The following is a 14,871-nucleotide window of genomic DNA, read 5'->3' on the forward strand; positions in this document are numbered from 1 at the left end:
ATGTATGGAAACCTGTTGGGAAGAAGAGACATTAGACTTACTCTGTGTGAATTAAGAAAGTGAGACTCAAACCAGTAAATGAAAATTATGGAAAGGCAGATTTTACTTCACTTTTAGGAAGAATTTATTTTTTTTAAATAAACATTTTATTATGATAAAATTCAAATAAAAAAGTAGAGTGACTTGTCCAAAGTGAAGAGACTAGAGATACACACCCATCATCTTGTGCATTTCCTATTTAACATTTGGAAACAGTCCATTCTACAAGGAGCCCTGATTCATTTTAATGGGAAGAAGTATTCAGCGACCACAGTCTTGAGTGTTAGAGGTGTTCGTTGCTACTTGGTTGTCATTTATTTTTCATTCGATAGAGGTGTTTCACTGGATAGAGGTAGGAGGAAAAAATATGAATGTGTGTGTTAAAGACTTCATATATTTCTAATTTCAACTTAAAATTATGGAGTTTTTACTTCTTTGGTTTTATATTGCATCTTTTTCTTCCAAAATTTTGGTTCCTAATGACATTCACACAGTAACTTACTTGATCTATATATCTATCAGTCATCTATCTAGGTTTAAAATAACTATACCGGTATTACCACTAATATCATGCTTCCTGGATGCAATGTAAGATTTCTTTATGGGCAATCTTTTTGTCTTTAGAACATACAGTCTAAATACTAAAGTAATTAAAAATTATTTTTATATAGTTATATAATTAATTGATAGATGTATTTCTTTCCATTGTTTTCATAATTTAGAAATTTCTTTGTGATATTTTGTTTCTTAAATATGTAAAACACTTAATTGCAAAGTCAGAACCATAAAGCAGATGCATAGAAATCTAACTTCTAGACCTGTTTCCTCCATTGTATGTCACTATTTTCATTAATCTTTCATCCATTTTTCCATTTTTAATATAATCAGATATATATATTCATATTCTTCCATCCCCATGTTCTTATACAAAAGGTAGCGTATTATAACCACTGTTCTAATTCTTGCTTTTTTCATTCAACAGTATAACCTGAAGATCATTCCATAGCAATACGTTGATACTGATTTTTTTTTTGTAGTTTCATAGCGCTCCATTGTACAGATATGCTTTGGTTTATTTAGCCAGTCCCCTATAATCATTTGGATTATTTTAGGGTTTGCTATTAAAATAGTGGTTCATTTTTATTCTTTATAGCTTTCTGCAGACATTATTTTTTTGCCAGCGTATCTCAGGATAGATCTCTTAAAACTGGGATTCCTTGGTAAAAGGTGTGGTTAAATTCATGTGGCATTTTTCTAGTTATTACCAATTTCCTTCGGTAGGGATTATGTCATTTTACATACAGTACATTTCCATATATGCTTGAATTTGTTTTAGGGTTTTCTTTCCTGTTCCATTGGTTCTTTTGTCTTTTCATGTGTTAGTTCCAATCTGTTTTAATAATTAGAGGCTTTAAAAAATAATTTAATGTTTGATATTAAAGATTATTCCCTTGCTTTTCTTCTTTTTAGATTTTGCTAGCTATTCTTGCTTGTCTATTTTTTCCAATGAATGTTAAATTTTTCTTATTCCAGAAAGAGATCTTGGTGGTATTTTTATTGGGATTGCATTAAATTTACAAATTTGCTAGGGAACATTCTTATCTTTATGTCTTCCTATCCACATACATAGTATATCTTTACATTTATTCATGTGTTTCATTTGTATTTTATAGTTAAGAACTCTATGTCAGTTATACTTAAATAAAAATAATCTATCCTGAGAGGCCACCCCCGTGGCTGAGTGGTTAAGTTCGTGCGCCCTGCCTCAGTGGCCCAGGGTTTTGCCGGTTCGAATCCTGGGTGCGGACATGGCACCGCTCATCAAGCCATGCTGAGGCAGCGTCCCCCATGCCGCAACTAGAAGGACCCACAACTAAAAATATACAGCTGTGTACCTGGGGGCTTTGGGAGAAAAAGGAAAATAAAATCATAAAAAAGAAAAGAAAAGAAAAATCTATCCTGAAACAAAGAAAAAAGCACTTTGTTATCTGAAACACACTTTTGTGTGAAGTAATGAGTTCACTTGTAAAATATTTAGTGAGGATTCATGCATTACATAGCAGTTTACATTAATGACTTAAAAGTTACTTTCAACTCTAAGATTTTATATAAAAACACATTTTAAAGAAACTATGAATGTATTTTATTGTCTTTTCTATTCGTCTCACATTAAGAGAGAACTTGACTGCTCACTCAAGAGAGAGTAAGTTAATGGAGTGGAAGTAGGTCAGGGATTGTCCTATATTGGTTTGAAATCATTGAAATCAATGAAGGAGGTAGGCAATGAAGCATTATTTTAAAAGAAGACCATGGGATATTGTACCTAACAATATTTCTCTTTTCAAAAACAGTATATTCGTATATGAATATGTATTTAGTTGGTCTAAAGTAAGGTGAAAGTAGGCTATTAATTTGCCTCTTTAAAACAATGTCAAAAAATACCATAGGGATATTTTTAAATACCCTGTAATATATAGGTTTCTATGGTTGAAAGTCAACAAAGATAACATCGTGATAGTCTCTGATATAGCAGCAGAGGAGCTAACATACTGTGACATTAGTGTAACATTAGTTAGGTTTTTTTAGAAAAGCACTATTGCCTGGCTTATATCTGATATGTGATCAATTAGTTTGTTCGATTGTAATGCTAAACTAAAGTGGTATAAGGTTTACTCTCTCTGAAACCTTTTTCTTGTTCAAATTTTAGGATCCTTCAAAGTTGTACAAGAAAGCAGGTGATGTTGCAGCCATTGAATGCCAATCTGAAGAAAGCATCCATCTTCATTCACAGGGAGAAAACAATCCTTTGTCTAAGAAGCTTTCTCCAGTACACTCAGAAATGACAGATTACCTTAATGCAACATCATCTACTCTTGTTGGTAGCCGGGATCCTGATTTAAAGGACAGAGCATTACTTAATGGAGGAACGAGTGTAACAGAAAAGTTGGCACAGCTCATTGCAACTTGTCCTCCCTCCAAGTCTTCCAAGACAAAACCGAAGAAGTTAGGAACTGGCACTACTGCGGGATTGGTTAGTAAAGATTTGATCAGGAAAGCAAGCGTTGGCTCTGTAGCTGGAATAATACATAAGGACTTAATTAAAAAACCAGCTATCAGCACAGCAGTTGGATTGGTAACTAAAGATCCTGGGAAAAAGCCAGTGTTTAATGCAGCAGTAGGATTGGTCAGTAAGGACTCTGTGAAAAAACTAGGAACTGGCACTACAGCAGTATTCATTAATAAAGACTTAGGCAAAAAGCCAGGGACTATCACTACAGTAGGACTGCTGAGCAAGGATTCAGGAAAGAAGTTAGGAATTGGTATTGTTCCAGGTTTAGTGAATAAGGAATCTGGAAAGAAGTTAGGACTTGGCACTGTTGTTGGACTGGTTAATAAAGACTTGGGAAAGAAACTGGGTTCTACTGTTGGCCTAGTGGCTAAGGACTGTGCAAAGAAGATTGTAACAAATTCAACAATGGGATTAGTTAATAAGGACATTGGAAAGAAACTAGTGAGTTGTCCTATGGCAGGACTGGTCAGTAAAGATGCCATAAACCTTAAAGCCGAAGCACTGCTCCCCACTCAGGAACCACTTAAGGCTTCTTGTAGTACAAACATCAATAGTCTTGAAAGTCAGGAACTGTCTGAATCCCTGAAAGACAATGCCACCAGCAAAACTTTTGAGAAGAATGTCATACGGCAGAGTAAGGAAAGCCTATTGGAAAAGTTCTCAGTTCGAAAAGAAATCATTAATTTGGAGAAAGAAATATTTAATGAAGGAACTTGTATTCAGCAAGACAGTTTCTCGTCCAGTGAAAGGGGGTCTTATGAAACCTCAAAGCATGAAAAGCAACCTCCCGTATATTGCACTTCTCCGGACTTTCAAATGGGAGGTGCTTCTGATGCATCTGCAGCTAAATCCCCTTTTAGTGCAGTAGGAGAAAGCAATCTCCCTTCCCCGTCACCTACTGTGTCTGTTAATCCTTTAACCAGAAGTTCCCCTGAAACTTCTTCACAGTTGGCTCCTAATCCATTACTTTTAAGTCCTACCACAGAACTGATGGAAGAAATTTCTGAATCTCTTGGAAAGAACCAGTTTTCTTCTGAAAGTACCCACTTGAACATTGGTCATAGGTCCGTGGGTCATAGCATGAATATTGAATGTAAAGGGATTGATAAAGAGCTAAGTGATTCAAAAACTACACATATAGATATTCCAAGAATAAGCTCTTCTCTGGGAAAAAAGCCAAGTTTGAGTTCTGAATCCAGTATTCATACAATTACCCCTTCAGTTGTTAACTTCACTAGTTTATTTAGTAATAAGCCCTTTCTAAAACTTGGTGCAGTAACTGCATCCGACAAACACTGCCAAGTTGCTGAAAGCCTAAGCACTAGTTTGCAGTCCAAGCCATTAAAAAAAAGGAAAGGAAGAAAACCTCGGTGGACTAAAGTGGTGGCAAGAAGTGCATGCCGGTCTCCAAAAGGGCTAGAATTAGAAAGATCAGAGCTTTTTAAAAATGTTTCATGTAGCTCACTGTCAAATAGTAATTCTGAGCCAGCCAAGTTTATGAAAAACATTGGACCGTCTTCATTTGTAGATCATGACTTCCTTAAACGCCGATTGCCAAAGCTGAGCAAATCCACAACTCCATCTCTTGCTCTCTTAACTGATAGTGAAAAACCATCTCATAAATCTTTTGCTACTCACAAACTATCCTCCAGTATGTGTGTCTCTAGTGACCTTTTGTCTGATATTTATAAGCCCAAAAGAGGAAGACCTAAATCCAAGGAGATGCCTCAATTGGAAGGTCCACCTAAAAGGACTTTAAAAATCCCTGCCTCTAAAGTTTTTTCTTTGCAGTCTAAGGAAGAACAAGAACCCCCAATTTTACAGCCAGAAATTGAAATTCCTTCCTTCAAACAAAGTCTGTCTGTGTCTCCTTTTCCAAAAAAGAGAGGCAGACCTAAGAGGCAAATGAGGTCTCCAGTCAAGATGAAGCCACCTGTACTATCAGTGGCTCCGTTTGTTGCCACCGAAAGTCCAAGCAAGCTGGAGTCTGAAAGTGATCACCATAGAAGTAGCAGTGATTTCTTTGAGAGTGAGGATCAACTTCAGGATCCAGATGATCTAGATGACAGTCATAGGCCAACTGTCTGTAGTATGAGTGACCTTGAGATGGAACCAGATAAAAAAATTACCAAGAGAAACAATGGACAATTAATGAAAACAATTATCCGCAAAATAAATAAAATGAAGACTTTAAAAAGAAAGAAACTGTTGAATCAGATTCTTTCAAGCTCTGTAGAATCAAGTAATAAAGGGAAAGTGCAATCTAAACTCCATAATACAGTGTCAAGTCTTGCCGCCACATTTGGCTCTAAATTGGGCCAACAGATAAATGTCAGCAAGAAAGGAACCATTTACATAGGAAAAAGGAGGGGTCGAAAACCAAAAACTGTCTTAAATGGCATTCTTTCTGGTAGCCCTACCAGCCTTGCTGTTCTTGAGCAAACAGCTCAGCAGGCAGCTGGGTCAGCATTAGGACAGATCCTTCCCCCTTTACTGCCTTCATCTGCTAGTAGTTCTGAGATTCTTCCATCACCTATTTGCTCTCAGTCTTCTGGGACTAGTGGAGGTCAGAGCCCTGTAAGTAGTGATGCAGGCTTTGTTGAACCCAGTTCAGTGCCGTATTTGCATTTACACTCCAGACAGGGCAGTATGATTCAGACTCTTGCAATGAAGAAGGCCTCAAAGGGGAGGAGGCGATTATCTCCTCCTACTTTGTTGCCAAATTCGCCTTCTCACTTGAGTGAACTCACATCTCTGAAAGAAGCTACTCCTTCTCCCATTAGTGAGTCTCATAGTGATGAGACCATTCCCAGTGATAGTGGAATTGGAACAGATAATAATAGCACATCAGACAGGGCAGAGAAATTTTGTGGGCAAAAAAAGAGGCGGCATTCTTTTGAGCATGTTTCTCTGATTCCCCCTGAAACCTCTACAGTCCTAAGCAGTCTTAAAGAAAAGCATAAACATAAATGTAAGCGCAGAAATCATGATTACCTCAGCTATGACAAGATGAAAAGGCAGAAACGAAAACGGAAAAAGAAATATCCACAACTCCGAAATAGACAGGATCCAGACTTCATTGCAGATCTGGAGGAATTAATAAGTCGTCTCAGTGAAATTCGAATTACCCATCGAAGTCATCATTTTATCCCCCGAGACCTTCTGCCAACTATTTTTCGAATCAACTTTAATAGTTTCTATACACATCCTTCTTTCCCCTTAGACCCTTTGCACTACATTCGAAAACCTGACTTAAAAAAGAAGAGAGGGAGACCCCCTAAGATGAGGGAGGCAATGGCTGAAATGCCTTTTATGCATAGCCTTAGTTTTCCTCTTTCTAGTACTGGATTCTATCCGTCTTATGGCATGCCTTACTCTCCCTCGCCCCTTACAGCTGCTCCCATAGGATTAGGTTACTATGGAAGGTATCCTCCCACTCTTTATCCACCTCCTCCATCTCCTTCTTTCACCACTCCACTTCCACCTCCTTCCTATATGCATGCTGGTCATTTACTTCTCAATCCCACGAAATACCATAAGAAAAAGCATAAGCTACTTCGGCAGGAGGCCTTTCTTACAACCAGCAGGACTCCCCTTCTTTCCATGAGTACCTACCCTAGTGTCCCTCCTGAGATGGCCTATGGTTGGATGGTGGAGCACAAACACAGGCACCGTCACAAACACAGAGAACACCGTTCTTCTGAGCAACCCCAGGTTTCCATGGACGCTGGCTCTTCCAGATCCGTCCTGGAGTCTTTGAAGCGCTATCGATTTGGAAAGGATACTGTTGGAGAGCGATATAAACATAAGGAAAAGCACCGTTGTCATATGTCTTGCCCTCATCTCTCTCCTTCAAAAAACTTAATAAACAGAGAAGAACAGTGGGTCCACCGAGAGCCTTCAGAGTCTAGTCCATTGGCCTTGGGATTGCAGACACCTTTACAGATTGACTGTTCAGAAAGTTCTCCAAGTTTATCCCTTGGAGGATTCACTCCCAACTCTGATCCAGCCAGCAGTGATGAACATACAAACCTTTTCACAAGTGCAATAGGCAGCTGCAGAGTTTCAAACCCTAACTCCAGTGGCCGGAAGAAATTAACTGACAGCCCTGGACTGTTTTCTGCACAGGACACTTCACTAAATCGGCCTCACAGAAAGGAGACGCTGCCTTCCAGCGAAAGGGCAGTACAGACCTTGACAGGTAAGAGGGTTATTTTGTTGCTTGTTATTTGTGTTAGAGAAATAGGATTATTTTGCCCACTGATTGCCTGATACATATGTCTGAACTTTTAATCTGCTGTTATTTTGTTTTTATAAACGTACTTCGAAATGTTATCTTCAGAGTTTTCATTTTCAATATATGTGAGAAGGCCTGTCTTTGCATTAATTTTGAATTTTGAGAAGAGATCAGAACAAATAACACTCGAGGTTTGGAAACTAGGAAAAGTTATTTGTCTTTCTTATGCAAAAAGGCCATTACACCATTTCTTTAGTAAGAAATGGCTCATAGATACTTGCTGGTGGCTATGCAGGATTTTTAATATATACTAATTCAGTAATTATAAATGCTTCTGTGTTGCAGGAAGAATATGTTGTTAACCCTGTATGTCTCATAATAAAAATTTAGACATTCAAAATGATCAACTTCATAAAATTTTACTATTCAGAGGGAGTTCATTTTGCAAGGTACCTTCAGGTATCTTCATAAAAGCTGCTACAATTAGATGTAAAATGACATGAAACATCTACATAATGTATTTGTAATATCTAGAAAGTGTCTTTTAAGACTTGAAAAGAAGGTAGGAAACAAGAAATAAGAAGCATTGCCCATTCATTTGGAAGATATCTCTAAGTCGTGAGTGCTTTATCAGAGATTTCAACTCTAAGGTTTGTAAATTAACTCTAGGAAATCCGTAAAACCTCTCATGTTGTAAGTAAAATTATGGAAATGCAGGCTTGTATATATTTTTCAGGAGAAAGTCCATACATTACATCAGATTCCCTAAGTAAACTCTCTAAGCTTCAATATCTCTTCCTATAAAATGGGATTAGTAGGGTTGTTATGAGAGGTAAATGAGATTATAGTGTTTATCAAAGTGATTTGCATATAGTAAGCACACAGATATAAATTGGCATTATAATTCCCCTAAAAGATTAAAAACTTGTGCATTGGAGGACATGTTAAAGCCCTCAAAGACAAGAGTTTTTGCTCCTGATTTTCATAATTCGTGAACTTTTGAAAAATAAAAGCTATCTTAGTGGAGAAGCTTAGGATTCTTTAGTTTTTAACAATGTAATAAAGAGGGAAAAAAATCGTAAACTTTAATTAGGTTCATTCAACAAATTTTTGACAAATATTTAATCAGCAACAGTTATTGAATACTATCTGCCAGGCATTCTACTTTGTGGACCCTTGTGATAAAATAAGGAATAAGGCACACAGGTTCACTATTCTCATGGGACTTATAGTGAAAGAGATGGGTAATAAACAAAAAAATTACACATTAAATGTCATTAAAATTTTGATTAGAGGGTATATATAAAAAAAGATAAAGTACTGTAGAACATGAAATGGAAGCCTAACTCAGCAAGGCTTCCTTGAGAATGTGATTCTGAACTGTCACCTGATGAAGGAGCAGCAGTTAGCTGGGTAAACAAATTCTACTTGTTCGTTTATTCATTCACTCATTCGTTTATTTATTGAATTCTAAAACATCTAGCACTATTCTAATCGCTGGCATATAGTAGAGAGTAAAGACATGATATCTGACCTCAGTAACATTCAGCTTTGTGAAGGAAGACAAACAATAGAGTGGTAAGCACATAAATAATGGCATAATTGAGAAAAGTTCTGTCAAGTTAATATAACGGTGTTAGGATGGATAATTTAGGGGAGGGAGTTACCTATTTAGATAGAGTTATTAGTTAGGGCCTGAAGATAAAAAGTTGAAACTTGAAGGATGAGAAGCCACAGGGTTCTCAAGCTGAGGATTGAGTGAAGAACGTGTTTGAGGATCTTGAACTGGGAAGGAGTTTAGATACTAGAAAAAGTCAATGGAAAAAAAAAAGGTTCATTGTGGTAGGAGAGGGAATACATAAGAGAGAAGGGTGAGAGAGTTGTGAAGAAAGAAAGAACCCAGACTATATGTTAAAGATTTTGGATTTTATACTAAGAGCAAAAGACAGAGGAGTATTGATTTTAGATTTGCATTTTTAAAAGATCATTCTGGCTCGTGTGTGAACATTGAATTATAGAAGACGAGCAGTTATAGGGAAACCAATTAGTAGGCAATTGCATAGTCTAGATGATATGATGGTGCTTAGATGATGGTGGTGGCAGACTTTTCTATGAACTTTGGGAGATTCGTGGTGCCATGCCGTGATACGGAGACAAGTGGAGGAGGAGCAGGTTTAGCGAAAGCACAAGTTTGCTTTTTAATTTATGTAAACTTTGAGATGCCTTTAGAACATTCAAGTGGAGGTGATGAGCAGGCAGCTGAATAGCTAGTTCTGGAGCTCGATAGAGATGTTTGGGCTGGAGATAGGGCATTTCACGAGGAGGTATTGAAAAATTTTGGCAATATCATTCACTAAAAATAAAAGAGGTTCTGGGAAAGATGGAGTTTGGAGCAGATTCTCAAAACCTATACAACTTTATAACCAGAGCACCAAGAAAAATAATAATTCTAGAAATAGCAACAGCATTTAAAAAGGCATGCTAAGCTGTTTAATAAATAAATAAATACTACAATAAATATAGGACTTAACTTTTTAGGAAAAGATGGAGGTAGCTTGATAGAAGGATATAAAGAAAGGTTGAAGCTGCTCAGTTGTAGACACAAAAGTTTATCATTGGCAGATAAATGAAGTGATGCCAGATATAGCTGGTTCTGGTTTATTGTCCTTGTTTGTTTCTTTTGCATGAAGTTCAGGGAAACCACATAATAAGCACTTGTAGGAAAGTCTGTGACGAGTTGGAGCCAAGAGGAAGAATGGAATGAATGGGCATTTTGAACAGAACTGCATGGCTCCATGGTTTACTGCATTTAGTTTGTGTTAGTGTATGTACTCTTTGTTCAGCTGTTGGCTTGGTGCTTAAAAACATTACTGTGCTTGGGGCCAGCCCGGTGGCCAAGTGGTTAAGTTCACGCGCTCTGCTGTTTCGCTGGTTCAGATCCTGGGCGCGGACATGGCACCACTTGTCAGGCCACGTTGAGGCAGCATCCCACATTCCACAACTAGAAGGACCTGCAACTAAGATATACAGCTATGTACGGGGGAGTTTGGGGAGATAAAGCAGAAACAAAAAAGAAAGAAGATTGGCAACAGTTGTTAGCTCAGGTGCCAATCTTTAAAAAAAAAAAAAATTTACTGTGCTTTGAAAAATCGTGTATGAACTCACACAACTTCCATGTTATCCTGGTATTTTATTTATCAGTTGTACATAAGCTGTTTCACTCTACAGAAACACTAACAAAACAGACTATGCGTATATGAATCATCTGTCTGTCTATCTATCCATCCATCCATCCATCTATCATTGTGTGTGATATTTCCCTAAGGAGAGAATATAGAGTGAGAAAAGACGAGAGTCTTGGACAGCTCTGAGCAACTGCAATAATTAAAGTAGTGGTTAAAAACCATCAGCCTTTGGCTTATATGTGATCCTTTGTGGTGATCTCTATAGTTTTTAAAAAATTAATTGCTAAAATTTAAAAATCTGTAGATTTCACATAAAAGTTCAGTATTCTGCTTCTCTTTAAAAAACAATTCAGAACACCTGGAAACAATTAAACCACATTTCTTGAATGACCTCGAAGGCTGAGTCTCAATAGTGGTAGGCCCCCCTTTACTTGGGGGGCTTTCTTCAGTTTGCCTCAGTCCTGACAGTTTCCTGCTGTGTGTTATGTCTGGCCCAATTCAGCTATGTAAGCAATGCATCTGGCTCCAAGGAACATTTGAATCTGAGGCCCCTAATTTAAGAGTTGTGAGAAGAGCTTGTAACAGGTGAGGAAATTAAGGTGAAGATGAGATAAGATGACAGGTTAGATTTTTGAATGTGTCATCTACATGGATATTAAAGTCACCCAAGAAGCCAAGTATATGAGCTGGAGTGGAAAGGATGAATGTGAGCCTGGTTTCAGGGTCTTCAGGGAATAGGATAGCAGGGAAGTCTAACATGCAAAATATCTGCTTTAAGAATAAAACTTATCTTTTTCTTTCCTTTAAAAAAAATAACATTAAAAAAAATTCAGACATCTCTGAAGTCAGTGTTCTGATGCCAGTTCTCTGTCCCAACTGTGTGTTTTACAATTCAATTCAGTTCTGCTATTAACTACCTGGAGTTAAGGAAGACTCCACAAGTTAAGGGCAAAGAACTTCAAAGACTACCCCCACTTAAGATGCCAACTGCAAATTTCAGTCTCCCCAGTCCACCCACCTTCTGCCCAGCCTGTGACAAATTTGGGGCTTCTTGCAATCTCTCAGTTTTGATAATTTGGTAGAATGATTCACAGAACTTACTGAAACCACTATACTTATGATTACAATTTTATTATGAAGGACACAGATCAGAAATTGAAGAGAGGTATAGGCCAATGTCTAGGGCAGGGAAGGGGACAGAGCTTCCATGCCCTTCTTTGGAATCTGAGTGTGTCTCCCGCCCAAGATGTCATTGTGTTTACCAACCAAGAAGCTCCACCAGGTCTTAGTGTCCAGAGTTTTGATTGGAGCTTCATTACATAGGCACGACTGATTAAATCGTTGGCCATATGGTTGAGCTCAGTCTCTAGACCTCCTGCATCCACTGTAGATGGGCTGGCCCAAAGTTTTAATCTTCTGTTGATCTTGCTACCCAAAACGCATATAAGCCAGTACAATGGCACCACCTTTTGAGAAGAGAGAGAGCTTCATTGTGAGGTTGACTGACAAGGAGACAGGAGGCAAGGCTCTCAAATCTGTCTCTCCAATCCAAGATTTGGGGCGAAATTTAAGGAGTTAGGGCTACTGAGCTGCAGCTGGGCCCATGTAAGTTGATTGGTTAGTCTCAAATCAGTCCGTATGTGGTAATCAAGCTACTTGGGCTATTGGAAGCTGTATTTTCCTTACTGAAGGGTTTCTTGCTTCATATAAAGGGCTCTGGTGGCAATACTTCTGAAGATTCTTGGTTCCAGGGTCATCCTGGGGCTATGGGTTCCCACCTGACACATGGGTCTCTGTTATTGAGTGAGGTTTGATTAATCTATTACCTGTTTTAAGGAAGCAGTTTAAGCTGGTCAATGTTTTATGTGCTGTTTCACTTCTAATCATGTGATTGGTCTTTCTAGTGACCAGCCCCCATCCTGAAGCTATCTCAGGGTCCACCTTAAGTCACCTGTTTGGCGTAACAAAGATGTTCATATCACTGAGGAAATTCCAAGGGTTTTTGAAGTTCTGTGCCAGAAATCAGAGATGAAGAACAGATGTATTCTTTATTATATCACAGGTCAAAATTCTGTTAATTGGTCTGTATCTTGGAATCTCTCCATCTTATTCACAATTACTCTTTTGATAAGTGGATAGAAATGTGACTTGATTTTCTAATAGGAACTTTTTCCAGGTAGATATGAAAACTGGTTTATGTATCCTCTTGAAACCAGTTGAGAAAAAGATTTTTAGTTAAGGAAAGTAATAAGAAAAAAAGTACTAAATAGGGGGCTGGCCTGGTGGTGCAGCAGTTAAGTTCACCTGCTCCACTTCGGCAGCCCGGGGTTCACAGGTTTGGATCCCAGACAAGGACCTAGTACCACTTGTCAAGCCACACTGTGGCAGCATGCCACATAAAATAGAGGAAGATTGACACAGATGTTAGCTCAGCAACAATTTTCCTCACACAGAAAAAGTACTAAAGCATAGGATATCTTTTAATTTGATCACTTTGAAAATCAGAATTTGTTTGGTTTAGGCAAAGCTTTATGTATTTGATTTTTTTTAATCTTAACTATTATGATGGTAGTTGTCCCTTCAGCAGTTTTTTTGTGGGATGCCGCCACAGCATGGCTTGATGAGTGGTGCTGGGTCCGCACCCAGGATCTAAACGTGCGAACCCCAGGCTGGTGAAGCAGAGCACACAAATTTAACCACTGCGCCACCAGGCCAGCCCCGTTTCAGCAGATATTTTGTGTCTGTTGTTTACCAGGTGCAAACAACAAATGTGAATAAGATATAATTTCTGCCCTCAAGAAATTTACAGTTCAGCGGAGAACATAGACATGTATACAAATAATTATTGATAGTTCCTAAAATTGAGATATGCACAACTTTTGGGGAGCGGTGAAGAGAGGGACTTACTTAAAAGGAGCTAGGAAGGGGCCAGCCCAATGGCTGAGTGGTTAAGTTCTCTCACTCCACTTCACCGCCCAGGGGTTCACCAGTTTGGATCCTGGGCAGGAACCTACATACCACTTGTCAGGCCATGATGTGACAGTGTCCCACTTAGAAGAACTAGAGTGAATGACCTACAACTAAGATACACAAGTATGTACTGGGGCTTTGGAGAGAAAAAAAAAGAATGATTGGCAACAGATGTTAGCTCAGGGCCAATCTTCCTCACCAACAAAACAACAACAACAAAAAAGGAGCAGATAGGAAGACGTTTTGAGCTTAGAGAAGAAAGGGTGAAGACTTTCTTATAGAGAAATAAGCTTTTCAGGGTCTTGGAGTCATGATACTGTGCTTGGGTAACTGTAAGTAGTCAGATATGGGACCCAGGAGATGAGACTGGAAAGATAGGCAGGGGACAGATCATAAAGTCTCTTGTTTATATTAAGATATCAAAGAGTTTGGAGTTTGCTTATAGGCAATGGGAAGTTAAGAGTTTTAAAGCAGAAGAATGATTTGCTGAGATTATATTGTTAGTACTGTGACAGACAGATTAGAGAAATAGGATCAGATGGACAGTTTGGAAATTGTCCCAGCAGAATATTTTGGAGGACTGAACTAAGGTAGTAACAGAGAAGACATATTCAAAAGGAATAGATAAAAAAAGAGGTAAGGAAAGGAGGGAAGATTTTAGAATGTCTCTGAGATACCTCTCCTAGGCAGTTGTTTGAATGGTGATGTGATTAAGTGAAAGGAGGTATGCAAAAGGAGAAGGCTGGAGATAGGAAATGGTTTTGGGTTTTACGCTATTTAGTGGGATATATGGATCTGCAGCTCAAAAGAGAAATCAAACTTGAAGATAAAAGTTTTAGGTAAGTGATTGTTGAAGCCATGAGAAGGAATGATAATATATAGGGTGAACACACTGGGTTTCCTAAGGGAGTTTTTAGTAAGGAGTGTCAGATGCTACAGAGATCAGTTAGATAAGGACTGAAAGTAGACAGTTTGCTTTGGCAGATTATCTTTTGTAATCTAAGCATGGTTTCTGAGTGGCAAATGTTACGTTTCTGGAGGTTAAGGAATAAATGGGAAATGAGGAAATGCAGATAATTAAAATTTTTATAGCTTTAAATTTTGTAGCAGTTAGGACGGGTTTATTTATTTTTTCCTTTTTTTTTTCCCCTCCCCAAAGCCCCAGTATATAGTTGCATATCCTAGTTGCAAGTCATTCAAGTTGCTGTATGTGGGATGCTGCCGCAGTGTGTAGGTCTGCGCCCAGGATCTGAACCGGTCAACCCTGAGGCACCGAAGTGGAGCATGTGAACTTAACCACTCAGCCAGAGGGCTGGTCCCTATTTTTTCCTTATAATTACATATAATGTCAAGGAAATAATTACATCTTC

The 14,871-nt window shown here is 38.3% G+C and overlaps 1 protein-coding gene across 4 annotated transcripts in view; it reads left to right on the forward strand.

Annotated features, from left to right (window-relative positions):
• The window catches only part of ASH1L (ASH1 like histone lysine methyltransferase), a 201,575-nt gene that overhangs the window by 56,112 nt on the left and 130,592 nt on the right, over positions 1–14,871 (forward strand). For all 4 annotated transcript variants that reach the window (XM_046682972.1, XM_046682970.1, XM_046682973.1 and 1 more), the window contains one exon: positions 2,747–7,310. In XM_046682972.1, the coding sequence (XP_046538928.1) occupies positions 2,747–7,310 (4,564 nt within the window). The remainder of the gene's footprint in view (positions 1–2,746; positions 7,311–14,871) is intronic.

The sequence above is a fragment of the Equus quagga genome, chromosome 13, assembly GCF_021613505.1.
Source record: "Equus quagga isolate Etosha38 chromosome 13, UCLA_HA_Equagga_1.0, whole genome shotgun sequence".
Classification (NCBI taxonomy): domain Eukaryota; kingdom Metazoa; phylum Chordata; class Mammalia; order Perissodactyla; family Equidae; genus Equus; species Equus quagga.